At 35.1% G+C, this 17802-nt stretch overlaps 1 protein-coding gene and 1 long non-coding RNA gene across 3 annotated transcripts in view; one reads left to right on the top strand and one right to left on the bottom strand.

Annotated features, from left to right (window-relative positions):
* The window catches only part of LOC143901213 (glutamate receptor ionotropic, kainate 2-like), a 61156-nt gene extending 43711 nt beyond the window's left edge, over positions 1–17445 (top strand). The window contains exons 14-20 of the mRNA XM_077413308.1: positions 69–266; positions 609–834; positions 1385–1549; positions 6076–6176; positions 6879–7086; positions 9595–9895; positions 10543–17445. Coding sequence (XP_077269434.1) covers positions 69–266; positions 609–834; positions 1385–1549; positions 6076–6176; positions 6879–7086; positions 9595–9895; positions 10543–10549 — 1206 coding nt within the window. The 3' untranslated portion in view covers positions 10550–17445. The remainder of the gene's footprint in view (positions 1–68; positions 267–608; positions 835–1384; positions 1550–6075; positions 6177–6878; positions 7087–9594; positions 9896–10542) is intronic.
* Positions 1–17802, bottom strand: part of LOC143901114 (uncharacterized) — a 69761-nt gene that overhangs the window by 50724 nt on the left and 1235 nt on the right. The window lies entirely within an intron of this gene.

Genomic DNA, 17802 nt, shown 5'->3' with positions numbered 1-17802 from the left:
AAGAATTGTTAAATAAGAAATTTATTAAGATTATTCGAAATGAATACGGATTAAATCCTCGTTATCAGGCAACTAGTACGAGAATAGTAGGCGGCATTTGGTGGTTCTTCACGCTAATCATCATCTCCTCTTATACTGCAAATCTGGCCGCTTTCCTAACGGTGGAGAGAATGATAACGCCGATCGAGAATGTCGCTGATCTCGCGGAACAAACCGAGATATCTTACGGCACTTTGGAGGGAGGAAGTACGAAGACGTTCTTCAGAGTGAGTGCAAAAAAATCATAAAGAATGAATTGTTTTTGTTGTTAGAATAATGATAAATCTCATAATGGACGACATACTGACTTTTTAAATTAGCAAAAATTTAATAAAATTTTATATAAAACGCAAATTATCAAATTACATTCACGCTAAAATTAAAAAATGTGTATATATCTAGTAAATCTGCTAACGTAATACAATATTAACACTTTTTCACTTTTCAATACATTTTCAAAATTAATTTGTATTTAAAACTTTTTTTATCATAAACCGTGGCATGTAAAAAACAAAATTAAATACAGGCTGTTACAGAATTATATAATTTACACTAAATAATTTAATCAGGACTCAAAAATTGGGATCTATCAGAAAATGTGGAGATTTATGGAATCGAAGAGTCCATCTGTGTTTGTTCAATCCTATGAAGAAGGAGTGAAAAGAGTTTTGGAAGGCGACTATGCATTTTTAATGGAGTCGACCATGCTCGATTACGCAGTTCAACGAGATTGCAATCTAACACAAATAGGGGGCTTGTTAGACAGCAAAGGATATGGAATTGCTACTCCAAAAGGTAAATAAGAATAAAAATAGCAATGAATAGAAGTTCGACTTAAAAAGTAATTATCAATTACGTATTTAATATTAAGAGCTAAGAAGTTTCTGAAACAGGTGGTGTCCAATTAAATTTCTAAAGAAAAATCGGCTTTATTAGCCGACGCACACCCTTACAGAAAAATACTGTAAGTGATTATTTGGCTAGTGATTAATTACTTATTGTGAGTATTAAAAACATTAAAAACAGATCTTTTAATACTCAAAATAAGTAATTAATCACTGGCCACAAATAATCACTTAAAGCGCGCTGTCTTTGTTCATAAAGTAGTTTGTACATTGCAGTTAAATAATTGTATCGAAAAAATTATAATATATTTTTCAGTCTCGAAAAGAAGAAAAAACTTGAATAATTTTACAAAATTAAGCCACGTATTTAAAATACGTATATTATTTAATAATATATTGAACATATTCGACGTAAAATGCAAGGTTATGCCCGAGATTATGCTGCAGAGGCAGAAATTACGAAACCCTTGGCCAGCCTAACGAAGGCTTTTTATATGCAGGTTCGCCCTGGAGGGATAAAATATCTCTAGTTATTCTGGAGCTGCAGGAAAAAGGTGTAATACAGATCCTCTATGATAAATGGTGGAAGAACATGGGCGATGTATGCAACAGAGACGACAAGAATAAGGAGAGCAAAGCTAACGCCCTCGGAGTTGAAAATATTGGTATGTTTATCCATTCATATTTTTTTATCAATAGAAATTAGAAACAAAAACAATAAAAAAAAAGAATAAAAAAATTTTTCCATTTCTTAAATCACATATTAAAAATGTTTGTATCGTATTATATATAAAAGCGAGATGCTTTAATTAATGGATTGCGCATAACGCAATGTATCAAAAGATTTCAGACTGATTAATTTTTCTTAAATTGAATACCGAAAATAATTGCATTGAACTTTCACGATATTTAAATAAAACTGCTTAATACAAATTAAATATGTAAATTATATATACATATCATATTAAGGTGTACTTATATTTTCATTAATGAATAGCGTAACACAATATATCAAAGGATTTCGGACTGATTAATTTTCATTAGATTGAATATCGAAGTGATTGCTTTGAATGGCCCTTTCACGATGTTTGAATAGCTGCTTAATTTATTAAGTTATCAAGTTTATCCAGGTTACCGATACGCGCCCATATGAGTACATTCAATAGCATATTAGCAAAACGAGTTTGTGAAGCTATATTTCAATCATAGCACAACAAATCTGAATAGTAATGCAGCCTATAAGTTGTATTTGCATACTATAAATGCACAGTTGCGGATATCTCATTGGCGACACATGTACGCAGCCAAAGGGATATGTTTAATAGTCAGAACTTCTGCGTGTTCCGCGTGTCTGTGTGTGTGTGTATGTGTGTGTGTGTGTGTGTTTTAAGTTTCAGTAATTTCAACTATATAAAGTATTCTGTTCTCTTTACAAATCTCACATGCAGCATGGCTAAAAAAAGGCATTGAGAGACATCCAGTTATACCTATTATAGCAGCATAAATCAGTATGAAAAAAAAAAAGATTAAATGCAAAGATATAAAAACTAAGTTATTTTGCAGAAAAGATGATAAGAAATAAAGTATTTTACAGACAAGCTCTAAAGAAAAATAAATTAACGTAATTAATAAATTACTCAAGTTACATTTTGCATTAAAAATTTTCACATAAAATATCGGGAAAAAACAATTATTTTTCTAATCATCTTTGAACAACATCTGCAGATTTAATATTTCTTCTTGTACGCGCATATGAAATCTTTAAAGCTAAATTTATCAGATGTCAAAAGAAATAAATATCGATAATATCTCTGTGTGGAAAGATCGCGCACAAATATTACAGTCGTCTTAATCAGCGCCAGGAAAGTTAATTTATTGTTACTGATGTACGAAAAGACAGCTAGATTTGGTCGAAGTAGACAAAGTCTGAATCGAAGAAAAAGGAGAAGGTTTTCAAGCGTGACGGAATCTCGCGTAAAGTTCGCGAACAAATTTTTCTTAGGACTTTTCGGAAACCGCTTCCGGATTTTTATGGAAGTCACAACAAGTTCCTTCTTTCTCTCCCCGCTTTGATTCAGCTTTTCCTTTTTTTCCCTTCACTCGCGAAAACTCTCGGGCTATCTACCTACTTTGCCTCCCTTTCCTCGTCGCCGTTTCTCCGCCGCCTTGTAACTTGGATAAGTACCCATTTTGCCGACGGTGTAAATGTACTCGACAAGATAGAAAGAAGAATGAATCGTCTTAACGGTGAGACGCAAAAATCTCGCGAAATTACAGTTGAATTGCTAATTTCCATTCATTCCGATGTCTCTTGATTATTTGCCATGAAAAAAAAGTGATCGTTGAAGACTGACTTTTATCGTGCTACTTTATAAGAATAAGCAGACCACCATCTTCGAGAAAAAAAGCTCTTTCAACAGTGTTAAAGTAATTGAGACAGAAATGTGAAATATGAGATTGGCTTTTTCATTTTGTTGGAAGCTTTAAAAATGTCGTAAAAGAAATATTTTCATGACGTATAGCTTGTTTGAGTAGCCTTACGATTATTTTATATTAATATTAAATTTAATTATAATAAATGTCTAATATCTTTTTTAATAAAAATTAATAATTAAATATAATTAAAAATAAACAATAATATTTTTATTGATAATTACACAATCTTTGATATATTAGATAAATAGAACTACCACTAAGTTTAATTAACGTTAGTTGCTTTTCAACTTCAATTTATATTTTTCCTTTCTTGAACTAAAATTAAAAAAAATAACAAAAGAGAAGCAAAAAAAATAAGTTAAAACTACAGATTCTTTGTGATGGCTTTAAAGCATGATATAAAAATAAACGAAAGATCAAGTAAAATACAATCAAAATTAGTCGATTTTAAACTATATGTAAAGAAAATTGTGCGATATTTAATAACATAATAATTTTGATATATCTAACACTACATTATATCTTGTACTACATTGTATTCATTGATCAAAGCAGAATTGATAAACGTATTCTACTTGTGTTAAAATAATGTCAGAAATTTACTCGAATCCACTTAGCGCGACCTTGCATTCTCTTCGCTCATTTGTCTTGGAACATCGCTAACTCCGCGAGTTTCCGAATTAGCGAGGGAATCTCTTCGAGAACGATGAGCTCCGGATAATTCCCGGTTCGTGCCCAAGTGTTTTGGCGAGAGTACGTCTTACGGAAAACTTAAGCATATATCCTGCTGTAACTCGGTGAACAGAACTTCTCACCGCGAAACTTGGATCGGCCTGTAGGCGTACAATGTCGCACGACCTCTCTCCGGACCCGGCTTTTGATATCGTTTCGCGAAATAGGCGCGAAGTCCCAGTGATATCTAGGCGCCCGTGCGAGAAACTTTCGTCCTTCCGGTGAGACATCCGGACTGTCATCATAAATCACGACGGTGTAGTTACGCAAATCTACTTTGCATCCTCGAGATCCCAGTTCAGTTGTCTTGCCGTCAACGATAAGTGGACACTTTTTAGTCTGTTCAAAAGCGTCTCCATCCTACATACTTTGTTCCCCATTCTTTCTCTCGTCTTGAAATATATAGCTAAAAGTTTCACGAATAAAAAATGTTTGCCAGCTTAAGTGAATATATTTTATAAAGTTCTCTCTGCCTTTTATATTACTACGTTTAATTTTTATTTCATATAAATTACTATAATTGGATCTTACGTGCGTATAATTAATTGAAAATAATCTAAATTTAATTGTTTAAAAATAATATATCTTATACATTTAGATATATAAAAGAATGAGTTAGTGAAAATTTGGGCAACAGCTGCGGAAAGTGATTAACTTTTAATGGCTTAGCTTTTCATCAATTTATACGAGAAAAATTGAGAAGTTCGCGAAAGGCGAATTCGCTGACTGCATAGAAACGGACTTTGCACCGTATTTTCGACCAATAAAGTAGAAACTCATCTCACGTACAGAGAAATATTGCGAGGAAGTTGAAGTGTTTACCAAAGTGTTTGCCTAAATTTTATATAGCTAACCCGACATTCTATATCTCGCTATAATCATTAAATTTATTAGCTCCGAAATAAAATACAGCATAAATATTTAACATTTTTTAACCCTTCATAAATTTTATCTCAATCATTATTCTAACTCTAATGATAAAAGATAAAGGATAAAGAATTTTACTTTATATACCCCAAGAGGCCTTAAAGGGCGTTTTGAAGGGACGTACCCAACCCTAACCTCCAATTCATTCACTACCTTAACTGTTTCCTGCTTTGGACCAACGGTTTAACGTTTCTTCCGAAAGCCGGAGCCCAGTTTTCTCCGCATCTTGCACGGAGGGGCGCGGTTTTTCGGAAAAAAACTTTTCCATGTTACATGGCCCTAGTGGACTCGAACCTGGTTCCTCAGATTACGAGTCTGGCGCTCTACCACTAGACCACACCGCCGCCCTTTATTCTAACTAATGATTACACAAAATATAAAATGTATTCCATACTTGAAGAAGTAAGGAAAGTGAAAGGCGCGTAGCAACTTATAAGCAACTAGCATATATCAATTCATGACTCGTGTCAGAAAGTTCCGGTTTTACAAATAATCTTGCGAATCTTTGTCGAAACAGCCGTTAATTTCAAATGCAACGCTCTCTTGAACTTCCGCATACTTCCCATTCTTTCGCTTCTATCGGGGGTAAGCTAAACTTCGTATTGAACGTAAATATCCCTCCCGAGTTCACTGTTTTCGCACGACTCTCGCATCGCAATAAATACAAGCACCTCGCCATTTATCAGTATGTACGTTTCCACGCACGCCCTACTCACGATCGTTACCCACGAATACTCCATCGCAAAGTTTTCCCATGAAACAGACCAAAAAGTATAACGCGATCGATCTGATGAGAGTGCACGCTTCGCTTAGATATTGCGCGCACGATTTTCCGCGGCCGCCGCTGCGAGCCTTTTTTCTTTTGCCCCGTACTTCTTTTCTACTTCTTTTTGCTCCTCAACAAACTAGCGCCACAAAGGGTGGGCAGAGGGGGAGGGAGAGAGTGGAGGAATCACGAAGAGAGTTCGAGATGGGGTACAAACACGCCCCGTCGTACTTGGTGGCTGTCAACGTCGTCTCCCTCGCAGTGAAATTAGAGAAGAACGAGCGATTCCGCCGACATTAAAATAATGCGCTTTTGGTTTTGTCATTTCAGGCGGTGTCTTCGTCGTACTGCTCTGCGGCTTGGCACTAGCGATTCTGGTAGCGATCCTCGAGTTTTGCTGGAACTCCAAGAAGAACACTCAATCGGACAGGGTAAGCTAAACGAGACGCCGACAGAACGGTACCTATAGAATTTTATGTGAACGTGGCTGCATGAGTTGTACTTTCTCTTGGATATAGGCGAGGTCGTTTGAATCTTGGTTCAAAATTCTGTCATTTCTATTTCCACTCTTATGACTATTTCCATGTTATGATTTCCTATATCCTTGACGCATTTATTGATATTACTCATACTGCATTGAGCGATAATAGGCATCAGAATGCATATCAAATTAATGAATAAAATTCAATTCTATTTCGTGGAATCAAAAAAGCACAATAATATAATAAAGTACAAAGAATCTGTGTCATGGCTGCAAAATTAATTTCGAATCTCCCTATCCTCTCGCGTATTTAATCAAGTATCTGCCTTCTCATTTTCGGCGATGTTTGACCTTAACGTGTATTTGATTTATGTAAATGCATATATAGACTGGATGTTAATGTGATAAGGCATATCCGCGGCAAGCCATGTTTGTTCGAAAGAGCGAATGTCTTGATGAGCAAACGGCCTCATGTGACGGAGAAATCAGCCTTGCATGAGTTCGGGTCTCGTATGATCGTTTTGTGTATTATCTCTTGGTGTATGTTGTACCTGTCGTATCGGCGTCCACTGCATCGTCGACGATTACTTCTTGGATGGTGAACACGCACGTGCACCTCCTGCGCATCGACCATCATTTAACCGCTCGACAGTCTCTCTGCGCCGAGATGGCCTCGGAATTGCGATTCGCCGTCCGTTGCGGTTCCCGGCAGAGGCCCGCTGCGAAATCGCGCAATTCCGCGGCCGCCGGGCTGTGTGGCCGTTGCAGCCCGCGCTCCTCCAGGAGAAGAACGCGCCTCTATTCCTCCGAACACGAGGAGACGACGTACATACCGAGCATCGAGATCCCGCGATTAAATGGTGTAAGTCTTGTCCCACATGACGGGCACGCGACCAAGTTTCGCAATCGGCGTCTTCGAGGATACTATAGTCTTATTGCAAGCTGCGGTATTTCCCTATCTTCAATTCAATTTCAAGATAGTAACGACGACTTAAACAACTCGTACTGTACGGTGCGCGACGCAATTACGAATTCTGCTCAGACACTTGCAACGGACTTGAACAAATTGTCATTGGCGTACATATTCGCGGAAAAAAAGTGGCGAAACAATCAGGAGAGATAGAAACGCGGCAACAGATTTACGGGAATTTTCCGAGGAGAGCCGATTGTTGGTCGCGCGGAGCAGTACTCATACCACGGTAATTCAATTTCACCGAACAGAGCAAATTACGCGAATCCTGGATTATTCTGGTCTTTGCGTTAGCGAGAAAGTATTCTTGAAAGCCAATATGCATATGTGCTATCAGTCAAAGATCCGCGATTGATATTACCATGCTGAGAGTACAGCTTCCAAGAAGCCTCCAAATAATTTCTATATTATAGAAACGCAAAATCTCAGGGATATAATGGGTATTCGAGAAAGATTCCGCACATCATTTGACAAGGGAGTATAATTATGAACACCAGGTTGTCTCCCACGCGGATTTCGCACGGATTTATTGTATACACCTACGTCTATCTGTATATAAAGTGTTGTACGATGTGTACGTTTTTGGATAGCCGTTGTATTGATTTTAGATTGCGAGGCTCCTTTACGACGCGAGTGCACATTATAAAACGTGTATTCTACTACACGTTATAAGATATTTTCCGTTTTCGCACGATTTATGTTTCGCAGTTAACAAACTGCCTGCAGGATGATGTCATACACGCTTACAATTGCCAGTATTATATGTTAGACATAATTGCATGCACAAACTTGTAACAACAACAGTGTGCGCTTTATTGCGCATTATACCTTCGAGCGCAATTTAGTGAAATTTCTAAATGGTTTAGTTTCATGATGCAAATATTATGCGATAAGTAAAATCTAAATATATCTAACTGATCTAACATATTTATCTTTTTGTTAAAAGCCAGTCGTATTTTAAAAACTTGAGAGGAACGCATATATCTTACATTTTTATAGAAAGTGATCTCTTGATGTAAATCTATCAGGAATATTTCATATCAAACAAGAATATACTCTACTAAATGTTAGATTCGTTTTCACACAGAATATCTCATTCACTTTACGATTAATTACAATCGTACCGTCATAAAATTAAAGACTCAATTAAATTTCATAAACCAATCCGTTCAAAATTAAATATAATAACTATTATCTCTAATTCTAGCCACGTTCTCTTAAAAATATGTGATATATCTTACGAAATGCCACCTGCCAAATACTGCTACGATAATATAAAGTGATAGACTGCAGAATCGACCCCAAAACCATTCAAACTCTTCAATCATTGTCAGCACTCATTCTTCTCGAGATAAAGGGAATGATTACTTTAAAAAGTTATTTGGCACGCGGTGCACAATTTCACAATCACAAACGATAATCTGTGGTGTTCGGGAATTCAAATGTATTGTATCGTAACACGTAATGTGGTTCGACTATCTGTCAGCAATTACTTCATGTTAATGTACCATTTGTCGCTGATACACGCTGTAAATAACGACATCCATATTATTGAGAAAATGCAATTGTATTTCAGTGAACACATCGCGTATTCTGAGTTCCAATAAACCACACTGTGTGTGCGACCGCATTATTCTGTCTCCATCAGACTCGAGTGCTCTCTGTTCATTATCTGTCACGTTATCAAATCATGATTTTCGCGCTGATTCATAAGTGCAGCGTTAGATAGTGGTTCATTCAGACAACATCAAACGTACCTAACATTTTACATATTGTATAATATCCCGCACACAAATGCGATGACAAAGATAATAAATTTATATCGAATAAAATATCAAATGATGACAAATAACACTAAAATACACGCATTTGATATATTCATTTTAATCGTATTATTAGAAGTATTCAATGTTAAATTGTATTAGTGCATATTAGTAAGTAATTATCTTTCGTATATACCCTTTTTAATTATTTATATAAGATCGATCTGTCTATTAGACCACCAGATTATTCGCAAAGAAATTCGTTTTATTAACCGCAAGCTTCGCCTTCATAGCAGTCTTTTAACCAGCGATATATCTACGCGTACTTCGCACGTCTCCTTCTATTCTAAAAACGTGATCCAAAAGCCATATCGGTGTATTACTATATATCCCGGAATTCCCGTAAAAGAGATCGTTTCGCGAAGCACGTGTCGGTCGTTTCAAACAGACAACTCTAAAGACATAGTTATCAACGCTGGCGGAAGCCGAATGACGATCTTCCTGCCTACCTTTAAAAACTTTTAACAACTTCGTACAACTTTTAATAACTCGTCTGTACACTCGTGTCATCGCAAAACTCAGTTCTCCGCTAGTCGGCCCGATATAGCTAACACTCGCGTTTACTTATCTCTCAGCAGGAGGGTGGTGCGTTGTCGATGACGGAGATGAAGAAATCATTGAGCTTCGATCAGGTGTCCCATGGCGGGAACACCTAGCACAGGCCTCGTCCTCATCTTCGTCTTCAACAGCAGCAGCAGCAACAGCAACAGCAACAATCGCAACAACAGCAACTGCCACCGTGCAAAGTCACCCCCACGCACACGCGTCACACGCACTGCCACTCACATTCACACCTTCACAGCCACCATTCGCACAAACACCAGGCACCTCCAACGAGGCAGAGACGGGGCTCTTCGGGCATCATCTTGGGTCAAGGTATACGACTATCTATCGGCCACAAATATCGATTGTCCCATCCTATTATATTCGCTAAGTCAAGTGACACGTTGATCGTTATGGTTAAGTTCGGATAAATTAGTTTGCAATCGTCGCATCGTTACAGCAAAATTAAAAGAATGTTAACAAAATTTATTTGTCCAAAAACATAAAATATGGAAAAAAATAATGTCACTTTGTTTTAAAATATCAAATTATTGTTACAATTTCCGTAATTTTTTGTGTTATGTTCTAAACGTCTCCCCTTATTTTTGCTACTCTCTTTATTCTTTCAATAATAATTAATAGATATTAATTATAAATGTGTTCTCTAAAAGACATATATATATATATATGTATATAGTAACTACCTATATACGTATATAGCATATATTAAATCTAAGATATACTTTAAGAATCTTTGATGCTTGTGATTTAATTAAACAAGCGAGAAAGTATTTCTATAAATCCAAGCTATAATTTAATAATTATCTCTATATGTATTAAAATTAATTATATAAAGAACTATAGAATTAATTGTGTGTGTAAAAGGTATAATTGATATAAAATCAAAGATATTTATGCTTTTTATATTTAATATCATGCCTCATGCCCCCACTAAATTATTAACTATTGTACTACATTAGGAGGTGACCACCCTGAGAATATTCTCTGGAGATTCGACTGCGACCTGGCGGGTGAACCGGATGTAGTAATTTCCCCGCCGCCCCCGCCACCACCGCCACCTTCGGCAACGGTCTCGAGGACCACGACCCTTTGACCAATACTCGAAGAAGTGCCGACAGGTGTACCTGTCCAAAAGGAACTGCCCACGCAGGCCTCAGTGGTCATCAACGTGATAGATCAGAAAGAGACGTGCTTGTAGCACATATAGTCGCCGGGGCGGGTTGGTAAACCGCAACGAGGGCCATCCCGCGCCGACGATGATGTCAAATCATCGATCGAAAGCGTGCAAACGAGAATCTGAGACTGAGATCAATTGGAATGCCGTGACCGGAATTAGTGTTTTTTTTTTTCGAGAGATACATTTTCTAAGATGACGTATTCTCGTATTGTTTCAACGACACTGTGGTAAATGGGCGTGTGATACAACTGGCTCGATACTCGGAGATTAAGCGAAATCGAGATTACACTCTGGCACGTATGATGCCGCGTGTACGTATCCGTGAAGATATCGATGGAACCGACGTTGATGCAAGGATGTGTGTTCTAATCGCGATAATGGATGGAAACAATGTAGTTGCTCACGTGCAACTGTTTGCACAGGCAGCATCAACGAACGAGTGAATCGCGGGAATTACCAGGTTTGCCGGTCTATGAAGACAACGGAATGCTACTCGTAAACAACGCGTATCTCTCTGTCTGAGCAACGAATCGAGGCCGGATCGGTATCAAATTGAAAAGTGCCAGTGCGTGAATGTCACGGATCAATCGGAATAATGCATGGGAATCGTATGGAAAATGAAATGCCATGCGCAATACATTGTTGACCAGGAATTGCTGGTGTTTCGAACTCCTCGGGGCAACGGTAAAATCGAGTGGAAAGCCGGACATTTGTTCGAAGTATCCAACCGGACCAGAAACCGTCCGCGACACCACAACGGAATGCAAGCCGATATTATAGATAAATTTCAAGTAAAACATATCGAAGCGGATTTATAAAATCGATGAAGCTTGTTTAAATCGACTGGTTTTCACATTTAGAATTATATCCCACCCGTACCGCAATTCGTAGGCTAAAAACTATTCGCGGGAACCAATAATAAATCATGAAACATCAAATTATCCATTGCAAAATATCTAAATAAATATTCACGATTATCTCTTAACCTATTGGCAGTAACATATAACTAATAACGAAGATCAAAATACGATCATAATTGTGATTTTGCGCAATTTTACGTATGTGTGAATGCGTGCGTCAATCGCAAGATCGTCGATATAGTCGCACGTTAATGCAATGCCAATGTCTATTGGAATGCAATTTCCAGTGACAATAATTTCGGACCGCAATTTTGCTGCAACCATAACATTTCACGAGACAAATATTTCACCTTTCGTAATCTCGATCAAAAATGCAAACCAGACAGAACCAATAGACAAGTAAATGATCGTAGGCTACGAATGGTTAAATAAAACTCGCATGCATATGTAACTCGCGACAGCACGATAAACACAGGGCAATAAAACATGGACGGTTGTATCGTATGACTCGGACCAAATTCAAATTAATAACCACTGCCAGATTTAGCCTAAACAAATGTCATGCGTCCAATAATTTTGAGCAAAAAAATGTGCAGGTACAAAACTTAAATTACAGAAAGTAAATGCAAGTACTACTTATTGTTACGACAAATTTACAGCATCAATAATTAGAATGTTATATTTAAACCTATCATGAAATATAATTAGTGAGAAATATAAAATTCAAAATTAATAAAAATATTTATTATGTATTGTTGCTTATGTCAAGAATTTGTTTCAATCATTTAATTAGAAGAATAAGAAACTTTAAAGTTCGAGTTACATATAACAAAATCACAATAAATATATTTAAATTTTCAATAATAAATAATAATATATAAGGTCTGGTCTCTCAAAAAAATTTCAAACTTTATAATTTTGTTTTTGTAATTTTTGAGGGTTTGGCCACTAACAACTTGTTCAATCTTGTCTTCTTTGAAATATATTCCTTCTCAGTTAATACACCGCTCTTAATACTGTTTCCATTGCTGCATGGAAGCAGTCCTGGTATGCGTTTTTAATCGGGATCGCATTGTAAGTCCGTCTGCGAATTTTCCTCGATGTCTTCAAGTGTCGAATCTTTTTAACGTAAATTTCGTTTTGAAAAAAAAAAGTTTGCGAAAGCCAGGTCCAGAAAATATCAGAAAAAGACCTGAACTGTAGAAACACAATTCATGGTTTCTTTACCGCGACGCGTGCTCGCGCACGCATTACTGCTGATTCGTCACTTCTGTATCAAAACAAAGATGATTCCTCAATCTCCCCTCGCAAACTTTTTTTCTTTTTTCAAAACTGAAGATTCGACACAATTGAAGATATCAAGAAAAATTCGCTGACGGACTTATACGTGCAATCCCGAAAAACGCGTACCAGGACTGCTTCCAGAAGTTAAAGCGGCGTTGGAAGTGGTGTGTCAACCGTGAAAGAACATATTTCAAAAGAGACAAGACTGAATAAGTTGTAAGTAAATCTCCAAAAAAAAAATTATAAAAATAAAGTTCGGAATCTTTTGAACAGACCTCATTATGCATGTTTGGTATATATTATAGAAAATTTCTTTCACACACACACACACACACACTGCATTGAGAGTAGTAAATAAATAAGTTAATGTAAAATTAATCTTCTTTTACGAGAAGTATTCGCAGTTCTACAAAATTTGCATTTGCATTTGCATTTGTACAAATCAGTCAGAAATGGAGTCGTAAGATACTTCGAATGATAGGTAAGAAAATACGAGATCACTGGCATCTAATCCTCCCCTATTGTATTATAAAAATAATACCCTAATTGTTGAGAAGTGATTTATAAATTTTTTGTATAAATGTATGTGTAATTTATAAATACACTTAAATGTATATGTATGTATGTGTCGACGTGTGTACATATATACGTACATATTACGCGCTCGTGCGCTAAACGAGAAAATCTATGAAGCGTGCAAATGCGCCTAGAAAAAGACCTAGTCGTATTTTGACACAATTGAATAGTTTATTATCATACTGACGCGTGTACAGCGAATGTTTTTCACGAGAAGAAAAAGTAAAGTAGGTAACTCGATTAACTGTTTAACAATTTTTAGCTATACATTACGACGTTCCGTATTGTGAACATTATTACGTGCGTGTATCACTGTTTGTTGAAAAGATTACGTGGTTCAGCGAATTTATTGATACGTTATTAGCCGTTAAAAAAGAGAGAGTGAGAGCGATTCTACAAGTGTGTGTGTATACGCGAATATTTAACGATAAACGTTGCGTTACAAAGAAAATAAAAAAAAAAGAAAAATAAAAGTGAACAATCTATACTGCCACTTACAACAAACAATTTGCGATACACATTTTCCATTCAATACGTTTGTACGGTCACAATATGTATCTGCGTTACACGTAGCACACAGTTAAAAAGTGGAAGTTAAATTTATCTGAATGATTGAGATCGTTAATAACATTCGTCACGGAATTTATTAGCGAACGCGGAGGCTCTATTATATGTATATTTGTGCGAATAATGTATAAATTTTCAGTGGAGCAAATCTATATCATAAATTATAAGTGTATATTGCAACAAGGATCACGACATACTCTATTTCCATTTTTGCATAAGAAATATTTCTATACTCTCACTTTCATAAAAATTTTCTGAAATATCTAAAAGCAGTTGAATATTATTAATATATTTACGATTATAACTTTTTTCAACCAAAGTTTTCGATCAAGCTTCGTTTTTTTTTTGTTGCGTAAAACCGAAAAGAAACGTATGAGCAAGCCAGAAATAACTGACAATGATTTATCGACGAATTAGTAATCAAAATCTAATCATAAAAGGGATGTTTAAAAATGTTTATCAACAGCGAGGACGCAACTGGATACTTTCTCTAATACATCGAAATAAAAGATTTGAACAAGATTGTACAGTTTTTAATAATACAGGAAATAAACTTTCTCGACGCTCGTAAAAATTCCAGTCTGCATATAAAATTATGGATATAAAACATGTTGCTATTACCTCAACGCTATTATTATAATAAAGTAAAATTTCCACCTGGTTATATAACGTTAAAGAAACAAACCCTTTTTTTAATAAAAAATTATTATTACAAAATTAATCATTAAAAAATATAAAATTAAAAGCGTCATTACTAAAGAAAAATAAATTTCGACACATAAAATCTTGTAATGTTTAATATTATTTTATGAAAGCATAATTTCTGAGCGAAAAATCTTTTTATGATAAAATTACAAGATTAAAAACTGAAAAATTACGAAATCAATATGTTCTATACTTTTATTTTTATTTCTCATTTTCTTAATGTATTTCTCACAATCGTTTATATTTTATTTCTTTTTAATTGTTTATATCCACTTTCTCTCAAATTCTTTTATGTACGCAGTCCAATTTATTTCGTTATCGCGATGTTACAGTTTTTGTCTCTTCTACTCTTCTTTTCAATTCTCTCTAAAATTCTTTTATAAATGGCAAGTAAAGCTATCAATCTCTCGGAAGAATATTCCAAACATTTATGGCAAGTGCTTATAATTATACATAACTCTACAGTTGCACTTCTTCTTCACAAATGATTCTATCAGTACCTACAATATTTCGTACCTACAATATCGATAAATCAATATAATATTTTGTTAATCATAAGTAACGCCTAAAATATTTCAGAATATGCCTTTGATTGATTATTCAAAACTATCGCTATAATACTTGTGCTAATCAGAAATTGTACACTTGCAATTCTCGACAAATCTACTGGCAAGATATTGCGATAACGCATCCAATAGCTCTCAACGATTCGCAGTAGAGAAAGCGCCTATATTCAACGGATTTCGAGGAAATTGTTACATCGCAAATCCATAATCGTGTATAATCCGATATCCGTAGAACAAAGCAGATAAAGCAATCGGTGAAATATGCATGACTGAACAACTCCGCAACTCCCAGATTCTCTAATTGAGTCAAAGATTCAGTCTATCGAACAAAAAAATACAATTCGAGCAGAAATAACGAACAGAACAAGCTCTAATATTCAATTCAAAAAGGCTTATACGTTAACAGTTATATGTTCCTAAGGTTTCTGATTTCAATTTCAATTGTCTGAATCTATTGAATAAAAAATTAGTAATTATCATTAACATCCATGCATCGTTTACTACTATCGTTAGTAACTGTAGTGGATATTTTGGTTATTTAAAAATGCTATTTATAATTATAATTATTTATAATCAATTGTACATATCTTGCGATAGTTGCAATTTCAGAATTTATAAAACCACATTAATCTGTTATTATCTTTGCAATTGTTTTTAAAGGCAGTAACAGATAAGATCGTTAATGCAACACAGAGAGAAGAGAATACTTATAAATACCAAATCTGATAAATTTTGTATCTTTAATTCTGCGTCTCTTATATCGCATTCTGCGTCTCTTATATTTCATTTCGTACTATTAAAACAACATTAAATTGTTGGAAATAGACTAAATTATCATCGAAGTGAGCACATTGCAGCTACGCCATATCGAAAATTACATTCGTTTAGCCGTGTCGCTTCAAAGGGAGTACGTTAAAATCCAGGTCATTCCTCGACATTTGAGACCAGGAGAAAAATGAGGGGATGATACATGGAATACAATCATCTCTAGAGCAAAGCTTTGATAGCTTTCAGGAGCAGCTAACCATTAACACGAACAGAGAATTTTATAATCGACTTCTTGAAATATTTCTCACGGCAAATGTACTCCATGGAGACATAACTAGCAAACAAAAATAAAATTTTTTTTAAATATTCAGTGTATTAATAATACTCTTATTGTGTTTATCCATTTCCTAATTTTCCTAGTAATTTAATTTTCTTCAAATTTTTATTACTGTAACACAACAATGATGTTCGACTGATGTCTAAATTATATCTTTATATGTATTTTCGATGTCCATTGAAGTTACGTGCAAAATGTTAGATAAATATATCGAGCGACGCGAGCGAGATTCGTAAACGAGAGAAAAATTTTCAATATTGTTTAACGAGACCCTGAAACAAACGATCCTTTTGGTTCGTCGACACACACTTTCTCTCTTTCTTTCCTTTTTTATTTTTTTATCTCTCGAGGCGCTAAAACCAATGGAGAGATCCATTAATGCCTCAATGCTTTAAAGCAGATGTCGTCCTTCCTTTTCGTTGTCTCGACACAATTACTTCCCTTTTTGCCGTTTAATCGGTTCGTTAACAAATCGCACGTAACAAGCGACAAAACGGGATTTATTGTCGGCCATTCATTAGCAATACTTAACAAATTGAGACAAGATAAGATAAATTATTAGCAAAATATAAATATAAAAGTAACACGTACTATTCATCTGGCTTAAGATATTACGAAGAATTATTAACAATTTCTCATCCGCGCTATAGACTATTTCTCACGTATAATTTAATTATACTTCCAAAGTTCTCCGTTGCTAAAATTTGCACAAAAATTGTATTCCTATTAAAACTAAAATAATTGTTCAAATTTTTTAACCCATTACGTCCAACGGATTGTCTACTTACAAAAACTTGGATTTTTATCATTTACGCCGCGTTCAACTTGTTTTGATATATTACAATTTGTGCAAATTTCAGCATAATTTAAAAACTTTGGCAATTAGGATGTATTACTTAAAAAATAATGCCCCATATATAACATAACTTTACTTGTTACCGCTAAAAGAAGTGTTTCGAAATATAAGCATATTCATTACTGTATGCATGTGTTACCATTGATTGTACACACACACACACACACACACACACACTCAAAAACAAGATTCCTCTCCATCGTACGCTTCGCGCGCGCGCAAGTGTATTTCTACACTTTTATTTATATTACACATTTGCTTATATGTATTATATAAATATATATTATATCATGTATTATATATTACATATATCTACAAATTTAAATATACATATGATACTATATATGAATGTATGTTAAAGAAAAATATATTAAATTTATAATTTTATATCATCACACTTTTTGAATTAGAAATATATTTAATTTGATTCACAATTTTTTGTAATACACAAATTGTAAGTATCCGCGCGTAAATCGGTCTTTATTTCTCACGAGGAAGTTATGGTGAGAATTATGGGAGTTAT

The sequence above is a fragment of the Temnothorax americanus genome, unplaced genomic scaffold (assembly GCF_048541705.1).
Source record: "Temnothorax americanus isolate GAGA-0224 unplaced genomic scaffold, ASM4854170v1 Scaffold32, whole genome shotgun sequence".
In the NCBI taxonomy this organism is placed as follows: Eukaryota; Metazoa; Arthropoda; class Insecta; order Hymenoptera; family Formicidae; genus Temnothorax; species Temnothorax americanus.
The sequence above is the reverse complement of the archived record's forward strand: the minus strand, read 5'-3'. Positions and strand labels throughout refer to the sequence as shown.